The sequence below is a fragment of the Cavia porcellus genome, unplaced genomic scaffold (genome assembly GCF_034190915.1).
Source record: "Cavia porcellus strain 051 isolate PalLab524CR breed Dunkin Hartley unplaced genomic scaffold, mCavPor4.1 scaffold_2, whole genome shotgun sequence".
Taxonomy (NCBI): domain Eukaryota; kingdom Metazoa; phylum Chordata; class Mammalia; order Rodentia; family Caviidae; genus Cavia; species Cavia porcellus.
Window position 1 is genome coordinate 98,561,232 of NW_026947485.1, and position 14,011 is coordinate 98,575,242.

General features: G+C 44.4%; 2 protein-coding genes across 3 annotated transcripts in view; one reads left to right on the forward strand and one right to left on the reverse strand.

Annotated features, from left to right (window-relative positions):
• Edrf1 (erythroid differentiation regulatory factor 1) overlaps positions 1-3,819 on the forward strand; it is a 37,470-nt gene extending 33,651 nt beyond the window's left edge. For both annotated transcript variants that reach the window (XM_063244907.1, XM_063244908.1), the window contains one exon: positions 3,020-3,819. In XM_063244907.1, the coding sequence (XP_063100977.1) occupies positions 3,020-3,185 (166 nt within the window). In that variant the 3' untranslated portion in view covers positions 3,186-3,819. The remainder of the gene's footprint in view (positions 1-3,019) is intronic.
• Positions 3,820-6,077: 2,258 nt separating this feature from the next.
• Mmp21 (matrix metallopeptidase 21) lies at positions 6,078-13,659 on the reverse strand. Its single transcript, XM_003479813.1, has 7 exons — positions 13,498-13,659; positions 11,759-12,305; positions 10,752-10,891; positions 10,372-10,513; positions 9,222-9,479; positions 6,617-6,789; positions 6,078-6,377 (listed from the first exon to the last, which is right to left on the reverse strand). Exons 1-7 carry the CDS (start codon positions 13,657-13,659, stop codon positions 6,078-6,080), a joined length of 1,722 nt encoding a protein of 573 aa, XP_003479861.1.
• Between the last annotated feature and the right edge of the window lie 352 nt (positions 13,660-14,011).

Sequence of the window (14,011 nt, forward strand, 5' to 3'; positions counted from 1 at the left end):
TTTGGTCTTATGTTTTATAATCATAACAGGCCTATGTATGATCTAAGTAATTTTTATTTTAACGAATAGTTTTCTGACTTCTTTTTTAAATTATTAATATTCTTTTGAAGAAATTTTTAATCTATAATTTTAGTTCATGATGCCCACAGTCCTATTTATATTGTTTTTTCAGGCTTATTAAGAACTGTTAAATGTGACACTGTATTAATAAATAGTACAGACATTCAAAACAGAACCATTAATTACTAAATCAATGACTTTTTGAGGCTTTTGGTTTGATTTGGGGAACTAGACATTGAGCCCAAGATTTCACACTTGCTAGGCAATCTCTCTGCCACTGATCTACATCCCCGGCTTGTTTTTGTTATTGTTGGTTGTTTGCTTTGCTTTTATTTCAGGGTGAGTTGCTTGCTGAGTTGCCCAAAAATGGCATTGAACTTCCTCACATTAAATGAAACACAGCACCAAGTGGACAAAGTGGCTCCCATGTTCAGAAGGCACTGACAGTGCACTAAATCCCCAGCCCTAATCCCCAGCAATGGGGATTGCCCTGGCATTGAACTTGCAATCCTCCTGCCTCAGCTTCTTGGGTAGCTAGGATTACAGGCATGCAGCAGGCTTCTCATGTTTTACTCACTTAAAAAGACGTCTATATTTTTTTTTGCAGAGAAAAGCATCCTGTGTGTAGATATAATTATTTCATAATGAAGCAGTGTACATGCCCTTTTAGAATAAAAGGAAATCAAAACAAGATCATAAAAGAAAGGAATACTCTGGTTTCTCTTCAGAGCATATAAATCGTTCACTTTTACATAAAGGAAACATTAGTTTTGTTTTGACTGCTGTTTTTCCCACCCCCTGAGGCAAAGGAAAAAATTTTTTGGTAATAATAGAAACTCTTGGGGCCAGGGATTTATTTAGCTCAGTGATATAAGCCCCTGCCTGGCAAGAATGAGGTCGTGAGTTCGATCCCCGGTATCCAAAAAAAAAAGTTTCTCTTTTTTTTTTTTTTTAGATTGCTATAGAATTACAGTGAACTCTAAGAAAAATGACAGCTTCCTTGACTGTGTCCTTACAGAATTCTAGTTTAATTAGTGTAACAGGTTGTAGAGATGATTTTTTTTTTTCACTTTAATATTTATTGCTTTAGCAGAATGAGGCACCTTGACATTTTGGTGATGCTGGAGTTCAAAATAATAAAAAACTAAGAAGTAGAAGTGATCTGTGAGTCTTCAGGGAACCCTGTACTGCAGTACAGAGAATAGATCCCTAAGATTCATGCCTTGTTCCCAGCGGGGCATGCGCATTTAATACTTAGTTGGATAAAAAGGAAAGTAAACTAATGTGAGTTCATTACCTGTGAAATAATAGAACCCTATGAATAAAGGCCTTAGTTCAGTGAAACTACTCATGAGAATGAAGTAAAAAAGGGCATGATTTGTAGAAATTCGGAGCCAAAAAGCTAAGCTTCAAAACTATAATGAGAAGAAATCAAGAAGTTTAGAATTTGTGTTCCTAGCAGTCATTAAATTACATTTAGGCACCCATGTAAAATGATGATGCACTATTATTGTCCATAGAAAAAATTCATAATTTAGGGCTAAAGTGCTAGTGGGTTGATTACTGACAGAGTAATTTAAATTTTCTATAAGGTCATCAAATTCTGGGGATGTGAGCCACTCAAATAATTAAAACATAGCTAATCTTTGGTCCACGTTGCAGACAGTGAGAACATCATGAACAGTTACTTTCACTGTGCTGTGGCAAGTTTTGAGAGAATGAGAGATCTGCCTGGTAAAAGAAGTGAGAATGGGCGGGGGAGAGAAATGAGTCTGGGAAAAGAAATTCCTAGTGGCTGTCACTTGGCCTGGGGCAAGGGAGCTCTGCACTGACCCCAGGCCTGAGGGTCATTTTGGTTAAGGGGGAAGACAAAGAACAAGAAGTTAGAAAACGGAGGGCCTGGAGGTGTAGCTCAGTACATGCTTAGTGAGAACAAGGCTCTGGGTTCTAGCTCCACCACTAGCATAGAAACGGAAAATAAAGGAGGAAGGAAAATGTGACATTTTGACCTTGATTCAAATTCTGAGGCTCTCTGTGCTTTAGTTTTTACCTCTAAAAATACCAGCCCTTGCCTTTCTGAGGGTCAGCCTCAACTGTGGTCCTGTACACTTTTATTAAACAGTCCTGGAATTGTCAGCTCTTCCCTGGTTTATTGCATCTAGGCTCAGTAAACAAAAAGAAAAAAAAAGATGCTACAGTTGAACTGCCAATGCAATTACTAGTATTTTGCAGTAGTAGCATTAATACAATAAATTGATCTACCATAAGAAGTAAAAAATTTTCAGAGCAAACTATAAAAGCAAGCAAAGGGAGTAGTGTAGCATACTCCAGCAGAGGGGCTTTTTCGCACCAGCGTTTGGAGTAGCTGCGGTTAGAGTGATGAGAGTGCCCTAAGCCCTAAGTCAGGTGCTGGCAGCTCTGGGTGTGTGCTTGTCCACACCTTCCAAGGGTTTCTAGGCTAGGCTTTCAGAGTAGACGTCCTGCTCCGCTTCCCTTCTACCCTGGCCCGTCTCTACTGACTGTCCTTTGTGGCATACTGTTTTCTTAATTGTTCACCGTATGTTGTCTCTGGGTTCCCCCTCCCCTCATTCTACCCCTAACAGGAGGCACAGATTTTTTTGGTCTCATTCACTGCCAGAAGCAGCTCCCTGCACACAGTAGGCATTCAGATATTTACAGAGATGAGTGCTGGTTTTAATTGGTGTTTGACATACAAGTCTAAAAACAGGCCCAGGAATAGTAGGTATGAAAAGGTAAGTGTAACCAGGGATGTAGCTCCTGACACAGCACCTGCCTGGCAAATGCAAGATCTTGAGTTCAATTCCTGGTACCAAAAAAAAAAAAAAAATGAGAAGCATTAGTGGAACACCTGCTTCTCTGTGCAGTGTGACTGTTGGCCTGTTACTGTTTGTTTTGGGTTCCTTTCCACTGATTGCTTCACTTTTTTTCTTCATTCCAGCAGTAACATTGACGAGGATGTGGTCTTTAAAACCAACAAGCAGATTTACTACCAGCTTTTGAGAGCCACTGCAAACAAAAGTGCAAGTGTCTTGGAAAGAATTGAGGTCATCATCCATCTGCTGGAGCAGCTCGCCCATGGCGCCAACGCTGCCGCCGTCCAGTGACCATGCACAGAGCCGTGTCCCCCAGCGCACTGTCAGTGCCTTCTGAACATGGGAGCCGCTTTGTCCACTTGGTGCTGTGTTTCATTTAATGTGAAGAAATACCCATTTCAGCAGGTAGAGAGAGTGGTGGGAAGGAACACTCAGCTCTTCCCACGGTAGACAGACGATGGTGGGGTTCTAAAGCCAGAGCCAAGCCCAGAGCTTCCAGCACTTGTTTCTTTGAGAAGTACAGGGTGCTTCACAAGACCTTCTGTGATGCAGTTACATCTTAAATATTTTGAAGTATGTTAAGCTACAAGGGTTTACGGTACAGTTATTTTGGATGTCATGTTACGTTGATCAGGGGAACTTCTATCCAGATGGTTTTGTAGGTTCAAATGGGTTACAGAAACTTCTGTACATCTACTTTTTTTTCTAAATTGCACAGAAAAGTGTACCCTTTTAAGATTCAGTACAAGATTTTCCAGAGACTAGCCATGGGGCGGTAGTCTGTATGTGACCCATGTTAGAAGGGATTCGCTTTTCTTTGACTTTATATAAAACAGTTGATTAAGGATAGCTACTACTACATTTTTTTTTAACTTGAAACTGTGAATAAAGAAAACTATTTTGAATAAAGTATTTATTTAAAATATTTTTGTATTTTTCTTCATATTGATTGTGATTTGGACTCAGTTCAGTTAATAAATTTTACAAAGCTCATAACATTAAAAATAAATTCTGCCATCCACTAAATGTGCATGACTTACCACTTATGCTGCTTTGTGGACCACGCCCTATTGCATACATACTATTTCCTTCAAAAACCTGCAGTGTACTAGGCTGTATTTGTCCTTCATGATTAGTGTTCTCAATTTCAACAAACAATTTCAATTTTTTACTGCACCATGTAAATTGCAGAGTCTTATGTCAGCATAGTAGTGTTAAAGCACAGCATGGACACCATTGTGGTCAGCCTGCTGGCCTCAGCCTGAAGATGGGCAGTGACGCCACCGACTCCCTTCTGTCCTGTCCAGTGGCAGCTGGCGTCATCCTACAGGTCCTCCACACTGACTGGCAGCCCCTCGCACACCAGCCACAACTCAGTGAAGGAATCTGAAATAAACTGATTTGAAACTGCTTTCTTTTATGACATTTTCAAGTGTCTTCATGGAAAATGAGTGTGCACCATCATAGCTTGGCAAAATTCTCTTGCCATTTGTCCAATTCCTTGTTGTCCCGTCTTTGGGACCGATACACATTGGCAAAGGTTAATCATTGAGCATTTAAAGTTTTGTCTAAGTTGTAAAGCATTTGTACCGGGTCAGCAGTGTGTCATGCCAGGATCACTGGGTCGTGTTTTGCCTTGCAGCTGGCAAGCCCCGGGGTGGGACTGTCTGTCCTCTGTTGGTTGCACTGGGGCGCTGCCATTGTTTATATTGTATTTTAGGGTGCCGAATTAAAAAGGGATGTTCCTAGGTAGATGTGTTGCGGGGTCTGGGGTTCAGGATATTAAAAGTTACTTGTCTTTCTTAGCTGAATAGCATTTTAGTCAAGGGGAGAATTTGTTTATAAGCAAGAAAATATAAATTCTGTCTTCTCTGTCAAAGCAATAACATGAAATTTTCTATAGCGGGTAAAGTACTTTTTAAGTGTATTTGTAACTTGGTAATTGTAATTTAAAGCTTTAGGTGGTGCCTGTCTTTCAGCTGTCTCTTTTGAAGGAACGTGTCTGTGACATGATCACTGATACCAAGCATTCTTCAGTTAATTTCCTTGCCCAGATTTTGTTCATATTGTACATATGGCATCAGGCATTTTTTTGTTTTTGTTTTAAGGTTTAATAATCATATTATGTAAAAGTTAAAAAGACATAATGCCTATCCTAGATATAATTGACTTGGGAAGAATAAAAATATTCAGTATCTTTCAGCGCCCTATTTCATGGTCTGGCCTTCAGAACATAACTGAACCCTCAGGGTGAGGTTACTGCTTGCCAAGGAGGAGAGAGCACAGTTGAATTGTCGTGAGCCAGAGAAGCTTTTCTGTTCAGGGCCAGTTGGGGTGTAGGCTGCGTGCAATATAGAGCACAGCTGACTGCCAGGCTGGAAACCACCACGTGCTGAACGGAGCCAGAAGTGGGAGGTGGACGGGGAGCCACCACCTCATTTGACTCGTGAACTTCAGGTTCTTGGACTACCGGAAATGCTGCTGGAGTTGTGAAAATAAAGGTAGACATGCAGCGAAAATCTTTGGTACGCTGTCAAGTATTAGAAAAGTGTCATTATGACAGGGAACTTGTACTTCATTCCAATTCTGTGAACTTTCCTATTGAACCTCTTAAGTACAGTAAAGCCATTTCCATGCCCTTAAGGGTGGCATCTCTTTCCTTGATGGAGTGACCCATGGCTCTGGCTGCCTTTCTGACCCAGCAGTGCTGGGACAGTATACAGCTGCAGGACCCCAGTCAGAGGCAAAAGCAGAGAGGGATTCCTTGGGGTGCTTGCTCTGTTGTTTTTTAACCTCTTCTAAAAAGTAAATAAAATTGTTTTTTTTTAAACACTGATTTTCAAACTTTAAAGTTCAGGCAGTATTTTCACTGAGTTTTTACTGGGGGAGCTATCGTTGCTTTAGCTACTAAAAATCTGGGCTTTTTTGTAAAAAGTTAGATTCTTTTCACATAGAAGAGGAGTTCTATGACTGTCTCAGGTTTCTTTTGCTTTTGCTTTTCCTTTTTTTTTTTTTTTTTCTTTAATGCAGCACAGAGGATTGAACCTCGGGCCTTCACACTAAGCTACATCCGTAGATTTTATTTTAGTTGATGTGTCAAGCAAACACTCACAGATGTTACTTTGAGACAGAATCTCACTAAGTTATTCGAGCTGGACTCCAGCTTACGATCCTCTTGCCTCATTACATGTTAAGTGTAGAGATGTGGACATCACAAACGTCAAACCACTTCCGTGAAATATTCTTTTTTGGAAACAAGCCATTAGAGGGAAGCCAGGAATTCTGTTGTTTGTCCTTTTCATTAACTACTTTCCAGTATGCGTTGCCTTTGAAAAAGAAAATGGAGTTGTGTGCATAGGAGTAGTAAGCCGAATCTATATTTCTGAAGGGATGGTTTCGTGGTGTTATCGCTGGAAAAGCTTCAGTAAGCTTCTTTGGAAAAGAATTAAGTACTTGATTTCGGTTGACATCAAATGCGAATACCTGCAAAACAAGTTAAATAGTAAGACTAGCTTTTCTGAATATCATTGGTTTTTAGGTTAGCTTATAGTGATTAGTTAATTAAATCTGGCTTTGCACCTCATTCTTTAGATTTGAAGTTTTAAATCACTTTCCACCTAATAATTTGCACTACTATACGGATCTGAAGTAATGAGAACAGCTTTCAGCTGAGAACTCGGTCATCTGGCAAATCTCAATCAGCGCTCACAGGACTTACTTACAAAGGACTCCTTGAAGAAGTAAATTAACTGTTGCCTTCGGTCATAAAAGGCAGTGTCTAGGGGGCAGGGGATGCCAGGAAACCGTTCTGAAATTAGTCTGGGGTAGCTTCTTCCTTGATCATCTTCTAGGAGAGCCTGATCCTTGTCACTGTCGTATCTCCAGTATTGGTTTCCTGAGAGCCAATCAAAAATGTTAACATGGCTTATTAATCTCAAAATATAGAAAATATGGCAAAAGGACAACTTCCAAAATAGGTCTGAGCCCACTGATTTTCCTCATCCGACTGATGCTTCACTCAGTGATTTTTCCCAGGTCTTGTGTGACTTAACAAGGTGACCCCAGTGGTCCATTTTCTTTACTTATCACTGCTGCAGTTAGAATGCTGGTTTCATTTACAGTGAACCTCAGCCAAGGGGTTCCTATTGGCTCTCATCAAAAACAAACAGCATGGTGTCACTTGATTATCTTTTCTCCCTCTTTTACAGTCTGAAGATCTTGTACATGTTAATAGCTCACAGGTTGGCCTGAATCATCTTCCTACCCTAATTGATATAAACCTTCCTAACAAAAGAAATCCTGGGGCCAGTTATTGGATTATATGTTTTCCTACTATTTTAGAATCTGCTTGCTCCACCTCCACCCCTACTTTGCAAATGAGGGGACATGAGTAAAGGGAGCCCAGGTCTTCATCCAATCCAGACATCCTCAGCTGGATCGAGATGCAGCCCAGGACTCCCACCTTCCGCCCAGGAAGACTTGCCCTCCCCAGAGAAATGAAATCTTACCCTTTGACCCATTTTTCTTTTTCTTTTTTTTTCAAAATCCAAAGGTTATTTTCATGCTCTGAAGCAGGAGAGGTCTATTCTGCCTTTCCTTATTTCTAATCCTGTGTATTTAGCATGTTGCCAACACAGTAAAACCCACTGAACTAGGTATTCCTATGTCCATAACTCACAGAACACCTCGAGCAGTTATACCCCTTAGTTCCAAAAGAATTCATTTTAAAAAGTTTACCCCTGAGAACAATGCACCATCTCCCAGTACAGAGGCAATTCACTCAAAGTGAAATTTTTAAAAAAGAATTCACAACAAATTAAGTTACTTTTAAAGCTCTAAGAACAAAATGTGCCTGCATTGTGCAGGGCCTCCCATGATGATCCAATTCTATGATGATTTTTTTCAGTGTTGCCAACATAAATTCTAGTCTGGAACCCCTTAAAAGCACTAAAAGATGTGCTCCCAATTCTGAAGGACAGCAACTATGAAGACCTGCCACAGGGCAATTGCTTAATGTAACCAAACTAGACCAATTCTTCTTTTGTGTAATATAAAGCAAAATTAAGGCCACACAGGAAAATTATTTCCACACAGGATCCTGATGCTGAAGTTTGTATAGAAACTTCTCTTACTTTTGTTCTTGCCTGGTTAACACTGAGCAATTTAAAGCAGTGTGGTTTGTATTACTAGGATTGAAGTCTAGAGAGTGTGGGCAACTTTTGTCTGGGTTGATGGTGAGGGAAAAGCAGGAGTCACATGTGTTTGGGATCAGACTACATTTACAAAGCAAGTGCTTACATGAGCTGAATGTGAGGTGCTTCACTGGGTGACCTGTGAATAAGGAACAGTAGTAAGACAGCTCCAATCTGCTGTAGTTCACATGGTCACCTCCACCCCCAGCCCTGCTAACTCCCAGCACAATTGATATTCCCAGTTCAGCAATTGCTGGCTCTTGGTGCATGAAGTCCATTCCTGGTCCTGGGATCTGAGACTTTTCCAAAGTCAGACCAACCCTGTCTTCCCAACAAAGTCTCCTTTTGAGGCCCCCCCTCCCTCCATAGACACACACCTCACCCAACAACAGTGATAGATGTGCTAGTTCCATCCCCAGCTTCTGCTGCATGACCCTGACCATGCATGGACACCCACATCTACACACCTTCCCAAATGCTTTTTTTATGGGCATTCCAAACCCCTTCCATCGTTAAGTCTAGGTCAAGCCCTGGCTCTTGGTGCCACCAACCTCAGAATCCAGGTGGCAGTGGTTACCTTCCCAGCTCAGTCCACCTCTTGAAGACATTTCTATTTGTAGCCTTCCAAGGTAGGCCCTTTTCCTCCGAAACTACATAAAACTTCCTTTGGGCTCTTGCTGTGATTCTCTGACAACCACCTTAAGATTCTAGTAATGTTCACTCACTCATTCTTGCATGTATTCAATAATTTAGATGTCTCCTGAAAGACCAGGGGATCAGGGCATGATGGTACATACCTGTAATCCCAACTACTCAGGAGATTGAAGCAAGAGGATCACAAGTTTGAGACCAACCTGGGCAATTTAGAAACAAGGGGAGGGTGGGAGTGCCGGAGATGTAGCTCAGCACTCCCTGTCTTCAATCTCCATCCAGTACTGGGCGGGGTGGGGGTGGGGGACCAGTCGGGATATGACCCAACTCCTCTGTTCATAAAGTGTATATCCTGGTGGAACAGACAGAAACTAAGCAAGTAGTTACCAGAACATACAATGGGTTCTTTAGTAGAAGCTAAAAACATTTCTCCTGAATGCATGTGTTTAATAGAGAAATACAGCCACCCATGAGCAATCTTTACCTTTAAAAAAATAACGCTCATCTCTTCTCCCTGTCCAAATATGGACGAATGCGTCTATGTTTTGTGTCGGGATTCCATGCCAGCCAGTGAGGATTTGGATAGGATCCCCATATCGTGTCCTGTTGTTTCTATTTTCATAAAGCCAGTACCAGCTGTTGCGGAAGAAATATGTGCTAAATCTCACCATCACTTCACCATATTGGTTTCTCTCTTTGCGAATCCAGTCAAATGCAATATCGAAGGATCCCTCACATGAACCTGAGAAGAAGAATAAAAGCCAACCACGTGTCATGTGGTGCCAAAACTAACTTCCATGTGAATAGATATGATTGTATGGTTGGAATTTTTGAAATACTTTAAAACCAGACACCATTCTAGAATTTCAGTAGACTGAGGAGATGTGCACGAGACACAGGTTGCCACAGCTGTCCCCACTCATTATTGGATGCTAAGTTGTATGACTCCCAGAAATGTAGCTAGCTGAGGACCCTTTCAATGGCTAGTCTGACTTCATTAGAGGAAAGAAGTGTGGTACTGGATACATACAAGACTAAAATTTCCACGAGGGGGGAAAATGTGTCCTGGTTTTTATTGTTTCCAAAGGCACCGAGTGCCAAGAGCGGGAGGATGTGACTAGAATAGAAATAGGGTGGTCTCTGTGAAGGGCCTTGGAATGGAAAAAAGGAGACTTTTTTTCTGAGCTTTGGGCATATGTGCTACATCACTGATGATTTTTGTTAAATAATTAACCACTAGCACTTTGGCCCAGACAATTAAATAGAGACCCAGGTGAAACTAATCTGCTCTTTGCCTTGGGATCGCAGTAAACATCTTCTAGTTGTTTCCAGGTCACTAGCTCTTATGAGATGTTGTGATTTGCCAACCCAATGTCTGTGGCATATGGAAAAGAGGGCTTGAGGGACTGCCCATAGCGGGTACACTTTGCCCTGTCCCTGGGCTGTGGCCTGGGTAACACCACTTTTAGCTAAGACCGTTGCATCAATGCAGCTAGAGGACAGCTACTTGAGGTTGTACCTCTTTCTGTTTTTTGGGGATCAGTCTCCCAGAAAGTATCAAGTGGGGTCTTGCTGTGTTTGGCATTCTGAGCATCTTCTGGGAGTTTGGCGGAACTGCCCAAGAACTATCTTACCATACAGCTTTTGAATTGCTTTTCTGTCTGACCAGTCCAACTCAAAAGTGGGCTCCTGGGGAATATAATTTGGTTGCATTATGGATCCTGTCCTGTAGATGTGAGGCAAGCCAAGGACATGACCAATTTCATGGACAGCCACCTAGGAAAAGAACACAAACCATAGGTATAGGACCAACCTGGACCTTCAAGTACCAGAGTTACAGAGGGCAGTCTTATGCCTCACATGGAGCTGTTCTTGTTCAGAAGGGGGACAAGCAAGAACTTGGGAGCCATCACTAGAGACCCATCAACCTTCTCAGAAGCGCACAAACGTATCCTAGAAAAGTCCCTGCTTTCCTGCCCTTTGCCCCCTCAATGGAGCAGCTGGAGCCACTTACTTTGAGAAGGCTGATGCCCATGTCACTGGTGGGAGGTGTGAAGTGCTCATCATCATCGAAGTGAATATCACCCAGGCGCCAAGCATGAGCAAACTCCTGCCCACTCCCATCGAACACCCGAGTACAGCCCAGGTGCCGGCCTGGTGAGGGGAAAGAGGTGGTCCCAGTGAACAAGGGGTTCCCCTACTGCAGATTCCCTACCTAAACAGGCAGAGACATCAACAGTGCTCCAGCCTCCAGCAGCAGGGGCAGGCAGGGGGACAACTCCCTGGGAGGTTATCTATAAGCAGTGTGATTATAAAGATCAGAGAAACAGTGCTGGGTACCAAGTGCTGGGGAATGGGGGTGTTGGAGAAGGGTGATGTCAGAAGCTGATAGCTGGAGCATTTGAGCTGGGTTCTGACAGCTGGGAAGGTCAAGAAGGAAAGGAGATTGTCATTCCTGTGTAAATGTAAATTCATACCATTTTTCATCAAACCAAGCTGTACCGTTAACCCAACGAGGCAAGTGAGGTTGTTGTGACCATCCCTAGTTCATAGATGGGGCTGCACGAGAAGTTAGGGCATTCATTTGAGACTCTTGCCTCTGGTTCATAACTCAGTATATCCATGGCCTCTCCATGAAGGGGTTGAGCTTTATGAGTAAGACCCAATAGCCAACCTGCACCCACTAGGCCTGCCTGCTCCCAGGAGAGGAGGGGGATTGGATTTTGTGTTCTTTGTGCCTGCTTTGAAGAACCACACCTCATCTCATTCCTGGTAAGTTCTTGGCTGGAAACACTGGCAGAGGATTTAAATATGCACTCCTCAACCCCGATTCTGGCAGGTTTCACCTCAGAATGAGCCCAGCAGGTAGTCATCTTTCTACAAATGATAGAGGCGACTGAGATGGGATGGACCCAGTCACTTGGGATTGGCTCAAGACAGGGGTCCTTAGCAGAGGAAGGCTGGAGGTACCATCCTGCAGAGTGGGCAGGAGGGGGTGCCCTGAGCTTGTGTCCATCTTACCTCTTCCAAAACCTAGTTTTATGTCCACCATAGCCCCAGGGGCTATGAGGTCCTCCTGAAAGTTTAGAGGTGTCACCTCGCTCCACATCCTGAAGGCCAGTTTGAAAATGTACCTCTGCTCATCCACAGAGAGCTGGCTGCTGTAGGCCTCACCCACAAGCCTCCAGGTCAGAGTCTTTTTGGAGAAGGCCCTGGTGGCCCCACTGTCTGAGGAGTCCTCCTGCTGCCTGTTCAGCCTGGGCAGTAGCATTTGCAGGAATCGCTTTGGGCGGGCCCTGGGCTGTAGACCTAGACGGGTTGACGGAGCTGGAGGGGTTGATGAAGAGGCCTGGGGTGGCACCTGTGTGTCAGGGACACCACAGCGTGGCTTGTTCATGGCTACCAGTGTGGCTGTGTCCAGCTTCCCGCTGACTGGCAATGCATTCGCCTTCTGGAACCTTCGAATGGCCTCAGCCAGGGTGATGCCTGCTGTGGCCTCTGTTGTCCTCTTGAGGTTGGGGCTCCGGGCTGAAGACACTGCTGACCAGCCATATCTGGATAAGAATCTCTACAGGAAAGAAGTAATGCCTAAATCCGTGGGGTGCCTTGCAGTGGGGTCTTCCCTGGCCCCTAAGCCTTCCCTGCCCAAAAACTATGTGCAGCAGAGAGAGAGAGGAGAGGAGAAGGAAGGGAAAAGAGGAGAGAGAGACAGAGGGAGATAGAGTGAGTGAAAAGTGTGGCAGGAGGTGAGGACATCGTCCTGTGAGTGGGGCAGGCTGGGCTGGTTCTAATAACAATCATCAGCACCATGGAGCCTGAGAAGGGACAGAATTGGAGCTGTCTTGGAGGGTGCAGGGCTGGGAGGAGAGGCCAGGTTGGAGGCAGAAGCATCCTGAGACTACAGAAGAGGAGACAGGCCACAGAAAGGCCGGGTGCGGAGCCTGGAGTTACCAGGCCTGGGGTGGGTGAGTCTCAGTACTGAGTGCTTCTTCCCAGCACATGAGGTGAAGAGGCAGGGCCACTGCCAGGGAAAGCCCAGCCCTGTGCCCCTTCTCACCTCCCTCCCTCTTCAAGGCACCCTGCATCTAAGGATTAATGTTGGAAATCCTGACCTACTGCTTGAATATGGTGACCACTAAGATTACGAGGTCCAGGGTGGAGAGGCCTCTTTCTGTCCACTCCCTGCCCCAACCCACAACTCCTGAGGAAGAAGTGTCCTTCTGTGAGCCCTCGTTCTTGCTACAGCAGAGCTCCAACAGTCTATGGATGACATCCATGATGGCTCTGCTGAGACCCTCAATAGTGCCACATGGAACCTTTGCTAAGGCTGTCTCCTTCTCTGTATCTACAGAGACTGGCAGTGGGCAGCCAAGGAGTGCCATAGGAACAGTGCTTTAGTCCCCAACCACATCACTGGAATGTAGAAAGATCCTTGACATGTAAGTCTGTCATGTGTGCACAAGGCAGCCTTAATCATTAGCTAAAGGCTGACCCAATCTAGGGCCAGAGTACATGTAAAGTTGAGTTTCATCCCCAGTTCTGCAAAAAACAAACAATGCAAGAAGATAAGCATGCAATCATCAATGTCCCTACTAGGACCATGAAAGCCCCTTTCCCATGAAGCCTGCTTGACTCTTGAACAGCCTAGTGGAACAGTCTCTGCTCTGAACTGTCCAGTGCTTACACTCACGCCCTGGCCCACATGTGTGTGTGGAATGCATGTGTGTATGTATGGGGGTGATACTGCGCTTGGGTTCTACCTGAGCAGCCTGGAGGTCAGCGATGGGCCTGGCCTGGTGCAGTGGGGACAGCTCCAAGTCCGAGCGGTCGCGGCTGTGAAAAAGCACCTCAGGCTTTGCAAGCCAGGGGGCAGCCAGCCAGCAGAGCAGCAGAGTTGGATACAAGACAGAGGCAGCGAGCATGACCAGCCAGGACTCCAGCCCTCTTGCCTTGCTTGTGCCCGTTTCCCCTCCTTAGGGAGCAGTGCTTGGGAACTTTTTATAAGCAATCAAGCATTCCTCACCCAGTCCCGAAGTGTGTGAAGTGTGGCAACCACAAGGCTTCTCTGCAGGCCCTGGGCGAGCTGCCTTTGAAGACCCCAGGGCCACCTTTCTCATTAGTATGAGATCTCCTCTTCCCTCAGCCATCCCAGTTTGCCACATCCTTGGAGAATTATATCCCAAGGCTGCAAACACCTGCGGACTGCATTTCCATGGTGATGAGCATGTGGGTAAGTTTGCTGCCTAAGTGAGCTGTGAGACTGCAGGGCACTTC

Coding starts and splice junctions, on each gene's coding strand:
- Mmp21 (XM_003479813.1), bottom strand. CDS start 13,659: ATGCTCGCTGCCTCTGTCTTGTATCCAACTCTGCTGCTCTGCTGGCTG. Junction 10,514..10,751: donor TGGGCATCAGCCTTCTCAAA/GTAAGTGGCTCC, acceptor TTCTTTTCCTAG/GTGGCTGTCCATGAAATTGG. Junction 9,480..10,371: donor AGCAATTCAAAAGCTGTATG/GTAAGATAGTTC, acceptor TCTTCTTCTCAG/GTTCATGTGAGGGATCCTTC.